This window comes from Gavialis gangeticus, unplaced genomic scaffold (genome assembly GCF_001723915.1).
Source record: "Gavialis gangeticus isolate Ggan-Ray unplaced genomic scaffold, GavGan_comp1, whole genome shotgun sequence".
Lineage (NCBI taxonomy): Eukaryota > Metazoa > Chordata > Crocodylia > Gavialidae > Gavialis > Gavialis gangeticus.
Genome location: NW_017728993.1, coordinates 27,329,810 through 27,341,194, shown reverse-complemented (window position 1 = coordinate 27,341,194; position 11,385 = coordinate 27,329,810). Strand labels below are relative to the sequence as shown.

General features: G+C 49.6%; 1 protein-coding gene across 1 annotated transcript in view; it reads left to right on the top strand.

Moving 5' to 3' along the window:
• KDM4A (lysine demethylase 4A) overlaps nucleotides 1–11,260 on the top strand; it is a 37,698-nt gene extending 26,438 nt beyond the window's left edge. Inside the window, exons 15-20 of the mRNA XM_019501452.1 lie at nucleotides 700–808; nucleotides 3,053–3,241; nucleotides 4,035–4,205; nucleotides 5,157–5,276; nucleotides 6,444–6,536; nucleotides 7,708–11,260. Of these exons, the coding sequence (XP_019356997.1) occupies nucleotides 700–808; nucleotides 3,053–3,241; nucleotides 4,035–4,205; nucleotides 5,157–5,276; nucleotides 6,444–6,536; nucleotides 7,708–7,848 (823 nt within the window). The 3' untranslated portion in view covers nucleotides 7,849–11,260. The remainder of the gene's footprint in view (nucleotides 1–699; nucleotides 809–3,052; nucleotides 3,242–4,034; nucleotides 4,206–5,156; nucleotides 5,277–6,443; nucleotides 6,537–7,707) is intronic.
• The last annotated feature ends 125 nt before the right edge of the window (nucleotides 11,261–11,385 follow it).

Sequence of the window (11,385 nt, the reverse complement as noted above, 5' to 3'; positions counted from 1 at the left end):
GCTTGCACTGCTTAGTATATGGATACATGTATATTTGGAGCCATTTCAAAAGGCAAACTTTTTCAAAAGGGCAGTGGCTGTTATGTTCTGATAGTTAGGAGGGGCTGAGCTGGGGGAGAAATGAACATGGCAAAACTGCCCCAACGTTAACTTCATGCAGCTCAGCTTGTGTTTGGGTCCATACTTTCCTGGATCTGTACAAGGTGCTAGGAGCTCTGATATATATATAGAGAGCGCCCCATAGAGCAACCAAAGGCTCCTGATATCCTTAGAGCTCCACAAACCCACCACTGCCAATAGACTAGTTTGAGGTTTAGTGATGGCTTCTGCATTGCAAAACTGGCACTAAGCTCACTCTCATCTTTTCCAAGAGATGAGGCAGGGTCTTATGTTAGTGCAGCATGTTTTGCCTCTAGTTTGAATTAGAACAAACCTGCCTGGGGATTCGGGAGCAGATCAGTTTGGTGGAATGTCTGAAGCTCTTTGAATTGTCTATGCCTCTTATGCACCTCCCTAGCTGGGAATGGGAAGGAAGCTCATACTGCTTGGCCCAAGTTGGCTCTGTGAGCCAGTGGAAGACTTTAGTTTGTTTGCTGGTCTGGCATGCTTTATTAGTACTACTAAATGTCCATCAAATCCCAGCAGTCTCTTCCTGACTCAGATGAGGGCTGATGCCTTTTTACTGCTGATTTTTGGCAGGTGGGTCCATGTGATGTGCGCTGTAGCTGTATTGGAGGCAAAATTTGTGAATATTGCAGAGCGCAGTCCAGTGGATGTTGGCAAAATCCCTCTGCAGCGCTTCAGACTGGTAAGGAGGGCCTGGGCATCACTGTTCCCGCTGCTGGGGCTCCCTGAAGTCCTGTCCACAGGGTTTCCTGCGCTTGTCCGAGGAGGAGAGCACTTTCCTGATGAGCAGAAATAAGAGAAATGGAAGGAAATATGAAATCTGCTGGTGGGAATCTGGGTTGCTAAATCAGTCCTGTTACTAGTATCCCCTGTTCTTGGGCATTAACAGTAATTCCAGTTTAGGCATTGGACACAGGTGGTGATACGGTTTAGCTAGTTTTTGGAGTAGCAGAGAACACTGATATGCAGGAGCCCCTTGGTACCTGAATTAAAAGGTTGTTCTCTAAGGACCTACAGAACTTTATACTGTGCCTTTCCCTTCCAACTAACAGCACAAGCCTCACCAAATTCAGCCATGGTCTACATGGATGGCTGTACTTGCATATCATGCCTTATAATTACCAGTCCAAGTAATAGGGTGTGAGATTTAGAGATGTTTCTGCTCTGAAAAAGCATTTCTTGTAAATATTACTAAGAAGTTGCCTTTTATCAAATTTGCTTTGGCCATAGTCCAGGCTACTGACTACGAAACTGCAAAAAGCCAAGCTGTTTGCAGAATTCATACCTCTTTGGGAAGGGAACTAAGACTCCTTTCCCAAAAAGAACTGCTGTTAAGATGTGGACTACATTTTAATGCAGGGAAAACTCATTGCGTGAAGAAGCATGTCAGCTAACACTCCTCTGAGACTACTGTCCTTGTCAATGCTAAAAGCAAAACTATTTTAATATTAGGCTAGCTATAGTCTGGTGACTAAGCATTTTCCCATGCAAGGTTAGGTTGAGTTGATCAAAATAAATAGACTGGGAGATCTGATGGTGCTGCAGGTACCGCACCCGAAGAGATGGAAGGCGTATAGTTGCCGGCAAAGCAGCATAATGGAGAAGAGACCATTGCAAAGAGCAGTCAAGTAGAGCCTGAGGTGAAGATTATGAGGTTGACAGAATGTGCACATGTGTGTCTAGCCTGTCTGGGGGAGGTTGGTCCCAGCTAGGTAGTCTGGCTTGCTTGGCTTGTTTCTCTTGGCATCCTTATTAGGAGTTTGCTCAGTGCAACCACACAAGCCTGAGATTGGAAAATCATTTCATAGGCAAATTAACTAGAGTTCACTGTACAAATGTTTGGAGGTATTTGCATCTAGGAGTGTTAACTTGCTTGATCTGCTTTAAGGTGCTAATCCAGGGTGTGACAGTTAATAGTCCAGTCAACACAAATTGAATCTCCCAAATCTCGCCTTCTGATTGTAACAAATGGTCACTGAATTTGCATCTGTAAATTCAGTTGTTTTCCTCAGTTTAACTCTGGCTCTCTGAAAAAATCTTAGGTTATAATGATGCTCCTAACTAGCCTGTTTATCCTCCCAATAAAACATGACAGTCTGATATTACAGTTTCCATTGCCTTTTAGTTTGTGTTTTATTGTTAAGTGTCCCTTTTATTGGACACTTGGAAACAGGCACACAGATATTTGCCTGAGATCCCTGCCATGCCTGAAGCAAAACTGTTACCAATAGGTTTCTTTTTGGCAGAGACTCCCAAGGATTGACATGGTTCATCATCTGACTTGGTATCAAGTGAACTTGTAATAGTGCTTGGGGGTTACTATTAAAGATTCTTCCCTGTCATGACCTGGCAAGTGGCTCCTTTAGATGTTACAGCAGCAAACGTCCGTGGTATCGGCCTCGGGTCCTCCGCTGGGTGTGTGAGATGTTTGTTTCCAGCTTTCCTGCTGATCAATCAGAAATTCTACAACTGCCCCATCTCCCCAGAGTAACAGCATGAAAACAGCTGTTCCTTTGCTTGTCTGTTACTTCAGTAATTTCTCACCCCAAATTGTCCAATCCTCAAGTTTCTTACCTCATCTTTTTAGATAAGGTACTCCAATCCTATTCAGGTTTTGGTTTCATTTGCTTTTAGGGAAACTACCTGGTTTACCCACCATACTAGTTACAGCACTCACTTTTTCCATTGCACTCTATACAATGTTATTGCTTAGTTCCAGGAAGGCCTAGACTATGGCTAAGAGCCTTAGCGTAACTCAGTTCGCCCACTACAAGAACAAGTGCCCATCTCTCGTGGATCAAGGTGAATCTATGACATTTGAGGGTACCTAGTCCCAAAGAAGGTGGATTACACTCTTGCCAACAGGCCTCTGCTGGGGGAAAGCCCTTGCAATCCCTAGTAATCCCTAGTTTCCTGTCGTCTGCAGAAATGCATCTTCTGTAAGAAGCGGAGGAAGAGAATTGCTGGCTGCTGTGTGCAGTGCTCCCATGGTCGATGTCCTACATCCTTTCACGTTAGCTGTGCTCAAGCAGCCGGAGTTATGATGCAGCCTGATGACTGGCCATTTGTTGTCTTCATTACTTGCTTTCGGCATAAGATTCCATCCCAGGCAGAGGTTAGATATATGGGGGATGCAGAAGGGGGGCAGAGAACCGGGGGGGGGCGAAAACGCGATATGGTCTCAGAGCAGGCCAGTATCTCAGGGGGCCCTGAGAAGCTTTGGCTTGTGTGATTTCCGTTGCAGACTTGTCATCTGATTCCTGGTCCTTGTGTCCAATATACCCTAAAGATTGTGGCCCCTTGTCTCCTGACAGGAACTCATGAATTATGACCTCTGCCATGCTACCAACTCAGTATGGCCTCAGGCAGGTCGCTTCTCTCCTGCATCAGTGTTACTTGATGCCTTCCTTCCAGTGGTGCTGTGAAAAGGCAAAGCTAATGTTGTGTTTGGGCAGTGTGTGATATTTGTACAGAGCTGGTACTGGAATCCCACCAGACTTTGCAAGGGCTTAAATATCAGCTTTTGATGATCACTGTGTAATGCTTTCGTACAACCTTCCCGACAGACAAAACTGCCACATTCCATAAGGGGAGGCAACTCTCAGGTCCCCAAGCTGTGAGGAATCTGCTCTAAAGAGCAAGCGCTCGTTAACTGTCTGCACAGCCTAAGTGACATTCCAAACTCTTGCAGTGGTTGCAGAAAATGGGTTAGTTGTAAATATTTAAAGTGCTGGAGGGAAACTTTCAAACAAACAAACAAAATGCTTTCAAATTGTGAATGGGTCCTGAGCATAAGCAGTCGCATAAGAGCAACATAGTTCAGTGGCTTCCCTGGGAAGGCCTGAGTTCTGTGCCCCAAAGCCCTGTCCTTCACGTCAGCTGTATAACAAGAACTTTCCTCTTCCCAGCGAGCCAAGGCAGCTCTGCAGGATCTCTCGCCTGGCCAGATAGTCATCAGCAAGCACAAGAACGGCCGCTTCTATCAGTGTGAAGTGGTCAGCCTAACAAAGGAAACCTTCTACGAAGTCAACTTTGATGACGGCTCGTTCAGTGACAACCTCTATCCAGAGGACATTGTGGTATGTTGTACAGTGAGAAGGCTGCTCCGCCAGAGGGCGCGTGGTGCAGCAGAACATTCTGTACGTTTCCACTGTAGGAACAAATGTGTTCAGAGCCATATGGGACTCAATGACGCCTGGAGTAGGAAGTGCTCCCCTCTGAGAGGAGGAATGTAGATTTAGACCACTGGTTCTCAACCCCTTTTGTAGCAGGACCTATTTGTAACCATCTCCTGACCTGCTGGCCCCTGCCCCCAGCCCCCTACTGTGTGGGGCAGGGGGTGGGTGTGTGGGGGAAGGGGGACCCCAGGCAGCTCCTTGCAGGCTGGAACTCTGTCACGTTTTTCTTTAAAGGAGAATCCATTTTTAAAGTTTGTTCATGACCCTCTCATGTATTCCTGCAGCCCACTTTTGGGTCGTGACCCACAGGTTGAGACATGCTGCTTTAGACGACTCCTCATTTAGACCTGCCCTACACTGCCTAACGTAATATTTTGGTTTCAGGGTGCTTTTTTTCTTCTTTCTGACTTAGGAGCTCTTTTTTCCTCTTGCTAGCCCTTGTTTAGCTGCTGTCTTTAATGTCAGTGGTATACTAGGCTGCAGCAGTTCCCTATACAGAGCCAGGTAGATGTAGCTGGTCTTATGATGTATAAGCCATATCTTACTGGTCATTTGTTCGTTGTAGCTAAAGCTTCAGCAATAAAATGAACAGTGACCTTGGGCTTCTCACAAGACCAGTTTGCATCCCCTATGCCTTGGGTGCCCTGGAAAGGTGCCTCTGCACCACAATATTGTGGTGGTTGCACAGGGCTAGGAGTAGGGGTAACTAAAGGCATGGTAGAAGGTGGTGTACTTGCATGGCTACAACTGAAGGTGCAGCTTGGACCTAAGGAAGGCAAGAACCCACCTTCAAAACAAGCTGCTCACATCTGACTTCTCCCTTCCTCCGAACTTCCCCCTTGTGCTGTGAAGAGTCGGAACTGTCTGCAGCTGGGCCCACCTGCTGAAGGCGAAGTTGTGCAAGTGAGATGGACAGATGGACAAGTCTATGGGGCCAAGTTTGTTGCATCACATGCCATCCAGATGTACCAGGTATGGGTTCCTCTCCCCTCTGAGTTTATCCCCAGCTCCCTGTCATGGTAAAACCCTGCCCCTGCTGAGTTTTAGAAGTTCTTCACAAGGCTTGGACTTGGACTGCTGGCAGGCCTTGGAGCCTCTGGCGTTCTATCATCTAATATGCTCTGGGTGTGGAGGGAAGTGGAAACAGCATTGGTTCTTGCAGATTCAAGAGAGAGCTGTGGGGAAAAGAGATCTGTATTTTATGGGGCGTAAGAATGAAGCCCTTCTGCCTGAGTGAAGCACAAATACTCCATGAGTTGGTGCAGAGGACCCTGCCTGATTTGCTGTTGGCTAGTCAGAGAATGGATTTTTTTTTTTATAACCAGGCAGAAATGGTGAGATTCTTCATCCCCAGCCCTCTGCTGGGTGAATACAAAGCTATAGGCTAGCCCAATTAGAGATGCAATGTGACAGTGCTGCATGCAGCCAGCTAAGCCCTTCTTTCAGCACCCTCAGCAGCAAGCCCTCGCATGTAGCTGTTTCCAGATGCTACAATACATAGGGCTGTGTGCGCCAGCATGGCCAGGTACAACCATCCAGACTTCGATGTACATGTGAGCGGGCTTACATTTTTTCTGAGGTGCTGAGCACCAATAGTGCTGAGCAAAATCTGCAGCAGCATGGATGCTCTCATCTCTGTAAACCAGGCTGTTATTATCCAGCTGCCTACTTGCAGGCACTTCTCTTTTGAAAAGAGGCCCTGAGGTTGAAGCTTCAGGGGCTGAAACGGATCACTTCAAAACTTGTCTTTATAATTGCCCCTGCCCTCTGCTTCCACTCAATTCTAGAGGTAACGTGGGAAGCACTGAAATACCCAGTCCAGCCAGCAAAGACACAGGAAACAGTTGGGTTTGAGAATGTTCCTGCCATTGCCAGTTAGTCCCAGGCATGTGGTGGGTGATGCCCTTTCCTGCTTCTTGAGAGCTAGTGATACTGTTTGGTGAAAGTCTGTTCCCAGTAGAAGCTAGCTGGTTTGCTCTCATATGTGCAACTGCCAGTGCATGTAAATGAAAAGCCTGCAGGCTGGAGGGTTGCTTAGTAAACTCTTTGTTTGGAGGAGGAAGTGAAACACAGGGCAGCATGGGAGCCATAGGGTCTATCTCATGACTCTAAGCAAGACTGTGTCTGTTTGTGCCTTAGGTGGAATTTGAAGATGGATCCCAGCTGATGGTGAAGAGGGATGACGTGTACACTCTTGATGAGGAACTTCCCAAGAGAGTCAAATCCAGGCTGGTGAGTAGCTAGCAGGAGAATGCGCACATGCTAAACGGATCTGTTCTGTAGCAGCAGGGCTCATGCGGCTTCTGGAAATAGCCAGCCCTTGATGGCGCAAACCTGCTGAAGTGCACTGCAAGGTGGGCTTGCACCAGGAAGCATCTGGCATCTTCCATCTGCCTTCTTGAAAGCATGATGCTTGGTGTCTTGCTCTCTCCCTGTAGCTATGCTATCCTAGCACACCTGCAGATGTGCCTACAGCCTTTCCTTCATTGCTGCTGTTTGGGCCAGGACATCCTTGTGTTCTCCTTGCATTCCTCCTGCCACCAGTGTTCACTGTGTGGCTCTTCAAATCTCTCCTCTGAAATCATGATATGCCAGCTTGCTTCCCTGTGTCCTTGGCCCTTGTCACTTCAGAAGGACACCTGCGGGTCTGGACAGTGTGGCTATTTGCCACACAGCACGAGTGCTGTTGATGTTGGCATCAGACTCTGGGTGCCTGTCTCACCCTCCAAGCTCCAGGGCAGTGCCTGTTAGTAAGGGTGTTCACTGTAAGGGTGGCCAGAGCCTGGAATAGGCTTCCCAGAGAGGTGGTGCTCTCACCTTCCCTGGAAATCTTCAAGAGGAGACTGGATAGGCACCTGGCTGGGGTCTTATGACCCCTGCCACCCCCAGTGCTCCTTCCTGCCCGTGGCAGGGGGTCGGACTAGATGATCTGTCTAGGTCCCTTCTGACAAATTGATTCTGTGATTCTAAGCAGGCAGGTGTTGGGTGCTGTAGGGGCATTAGTACAGCACTGTTCCAGCTCCATGGGTGCTAAGGGCTGCCTGTCTGAGTCCAGAAGTGCTCCATTCCCACAGGAAGTTCCTGTGAGTCATTGCACTGACCCCCTGCAGGACAGCCGCTCAGCCCTCTTCATAGTAGTCACCAAGCTAAGTTTGAAGCCACTGTGACTTTGTTAGGCCTCTCGGTGCTCTGTTTGCCTGTTAACGTGGCTGTAGGTTTTGGATGCTTCTCTCCCCATGCTGTAGCAGTCTTGTTTGCACACCAGTCTGTTGTCCCTCGCTTTGGAGGGGAGGTGCGGACACACCCACTCTGTTCCACGCTGCAGCAGAGCTTGCAGGCAGGTACGGCAGAGAGTTAATCTGAGCACTTCCGTGAGTGACTAATCCCTGCTTCTCCCTTGCAGTCGGTAGCTTCTGACATGCGCTTCATGGAGATCTTCGCAGAGAAGGAGGTCAAGCAAGAGAGGAAGAGACAGAGGGTGATCAACTCACGCTATCGGGAGGATTACATTGAGCCTGCCCTCTACCGGGCCATCATGGAGTAAGCAGTGCCTGGGGCAGGAAGAGGAGAGGTGCTCACCTCCCCATGGATTTGAACACTCCAGGACAATTGAGGCCAAACTCGGACACTTCACAGCCAGGGTTTTTAAAAGGTAGAGTACTCTGCAGTAGCCGGATGGAGGATCCAGTTCACGTTGCCTCTGCAAAGGCCTGTGGGCTCCTGGTCTGCAGTCAGGTCCCACTGAGCACGTATCCTACAAGCCAGCTGGGGAGTGCTGCCTCCACACTGCATCTCCTCAAGCAGTTTCTCATGTTTCTTCTTGCCTGAGACAAACCCGACAGGTATCAGACTCTTCTGGGAGACAGTCAGGAATTCTGGCAGCTGCAGGATGATAACAAATGTACAGTTTTTGTTGAACAATGTTACTGATTCCGGGAGCCTCCACGTGGCCGTGCCTGCCCTGCACAGGCAGTATTACTGGTGCTTCAAACTGAACCTCTTTTTATATTTATATCCATGTTTCCGTCTAGGGCAGCTCCAGTCTCTCGTTTTTATCTGCTCCTCTCTGAGGGAGGACCCTCAGGCTGTGCAAAGCCAAGCAGATGGGAGGCATTTTTGTGGACAGGTGGAACATGAGGATGAATTCCAGCTGGGCATGCTCTTGTTCGAACTCTCTCTCTAGTTTTTGTGTTGCTTTTGGTTTCCGTGTCCCCTCCCGTGGCTTACCGTGATGACGTGTGCCTCTGTGCAGAGCCTCGATCTGCACAGCCCTCTGACGGGAATGTCTATTCAGCCCCCAGAGACAGGCCGTGAGCTGGCAGCTCACCAACGCAATAAAGACCAAAGGGATCCCAGGTCCCTGGTACTCCTCGTGGAGATCCAGGCACCACAGTATTGGAGTAAGACAGGGCTGCAGCATCTGCACAGCCCAGCAGTAGTTCTGTAGCAGTGCTGCTTTGCAGGGGGCTGCGGGCCCTTGCCTGCAGTCGCTTGATTAGTCCGTTATGAGATGCACAGCGTGCGTGGCACACGGTGATCGGTGGTTGTGTTGGGCTGCTCTGAATCGCGTGTGTTGCCACGTTGGGCCATGCTTTGGTGACTGGTTGCAAACCCTATGTAGAGTATTCGTGGGGCGCACGCCTAGAATGGTGTTGGAGACTGCTGAGTTCAGGAGCCAGACATTGTGTGTGCCCTGAGAACATGCTAGCGCATTTCTAGTAGCTAAAGCATTAAGAGGTCGAACAGACTTTCCTGTCCCATGAGAGGGATTTTAGGCAGGGGGATAGCTGAGTGCTGTCAGACAGAATGGGGCAGGTTTCCCTCTGCAGGAAAACAGGCATTCGTTTACCCCAGACACAATGCTCCTCAGTAACATGTGCCTGGTGTCCCTCAGCCTGGTGCGTGGGAGACCCCGATCCATAACCATTTCTTTGTTACATGAGAACGCTAGAAACCAAATTACTCTGGAACATGGTGCATCAGCGTGTGATCAGCAATAAAGCATAGTGCTGTGCGGTGGTTTGACTCCAGATCTGAGAAGTTGTAAGCAAGAAGCTGTTTGTGGAAACTGCATCTGTATTTATCGACCAAAAGTCTTTTAGGCCAGGTGCTGATGTGACCAGCTGCGGTGCACGTAGCTCCTATGGATCTGTGGGCCTGCCTGTGCCTTCCACAGGTGGGAGGGAGCACTCTCTCTTATTCAGTATTGAAAGCTTGAGTAGTAGATCCTCAGATGGGACAGGGGCTTCAGCTTGTACATTTTCCCAGTGACTGAAGTCCTAATCCATGTACGATGTTAATGATCCCTTTTCTGCTGAGTGTAGGAATAGTTTACTGCGTACCAGTTTTTTAGGCAAAGTTAGATTCATAGTGTTGGCAAGCGTGCAGGTCTGGGAGGTGTCGCAGGGACTGCAGTTTTGAGAGGAGATGGGGAGACGGGCGGCTCCTGCGTGCCATTCCTTCAGCTGGAGCAAATGGGGAGTGCCGCCCTGCCTGTCGCTGAAGAGCATGTTCTCTACATCTGCCCCACACCCAAAATTAAGCATCTGGACTGGCTTCCTGGCCGGGCTGTCACTGTCTGCGTGGATAGTGTCCTTTGAGGTGGCAACGCCACATGCCTGTTAAATGCATCTCTGGAGACTGCTGTGCCGTGAAGTGACCAGAGCGTGTGAGGTGGAGCTTCTGCTCTCAAGCTGCATCACGCTGCCACCTGCCTTTCCAGGATCTCGCTCCCAGGTCAGCTCTGGGAAAGGCCCTTTGGTCTGACGTGTCTGGGAACAGGCTCTGCGCTGCTGCCCATGCCAGGATGTGGCTGCCTAGTCTTGGAAGCCAGTTGCCATCCTTGCTGGGGTCTCCTGCCTCCTGCAGTACCAGAAGGAGGGCTTCCCATTTCTCTTCTCGCCTGCGCTTGGCTGTGTGGCGTAATAGCTGTGTGTAGTGTGACCCTCCCTTCCAGTCCGTTTGCAGTTTAAAATCCCCTGTGCAGAGACTGGCCTGCGTTCCAGCCATAGCCACTGCAGAAACATCTGTGACCGATGGGGCCCTGACCACACCTGGACACTTGGGAACCTTTGTGACTTCTGACTCGGACTGAAATGTTGTGGGCACATGCCTTAAAGTGTGCTTGAAACATGGCATCTGCACGGTGTTTCCTGGTGTGGGGACATTGCACCCCTTCCACTCCCACTTGATAATGCTGGCTCCTTCCCATGGTACTTCCTTAGGAACATTTTACCTCCCTCTTCTGCAGTCACTGCTGGCTCAGGCAGGTGCCATTAGGGTGTTGCTCCATCAGGGATTTTTTAAATATATCAGATGGGAAGCTATTTTTTAAAAGCACTGGCAGCTGTTGTGTTCCTGCTAAACCACCCCAGCGGGAGGTGTGGTGGGAGCTCTTGCCCTACTGTTGCTTTGCCTCCCCCTGTCCTTTCCTCGATTTCTGGCTTGGGCTGGTTCAAGTTGGATTCCTCGCAGGTTTTTTCGAATGCAGCTGTTGACACTTCCCCCAGGCGAGGCTGGCAGGTCAGCTTTTCCTTCTCCCAAGGCAAGTCTTCTGTTGTGCTGATGCTTGTTGTAGAGGCCTGAGACTTCCTGGAAAACTCCTGCACCATTAGCAGACTCTTCTGGCAGGCAGGGACTGTGTTCTCAGAGGTGACACCTGTTCTCCTAGCCCCCGCTCTTGGGATGGTGCAGGGCTCTGAACCAGAGCGAAATTAGTTCTGCACTTGTGCAGAGCCATGTCCAAGCTGGAGGGCAGGGTGCTGGTGCCTGTCCCCCTGTGCCGAGGTGCCCCACATGTTTCCACCATCCCCAGGCCTTGCCTGGGCTCCTGTTCTCTGCGTTGGTCCTTGTGCTTGGGGGTTTTTTAATGCAAACAGAAGGTGGAAACAAGACTCTGGCAGCCTATGTATTGTTTTCAATTTGATCTAGTAATAAACATAATGAATTTCAGAACGGCCTTCTGGCTGGTTTCAAATCCAAAGCCTTTGCTCTTGGGGGCCATTGCTGTGCTTCTCATTACTGGCCTGGCCTCTCCTGTTTACCCTCCCCTACTTCTGCATGGTGCCTGCCCCCTGGCTAG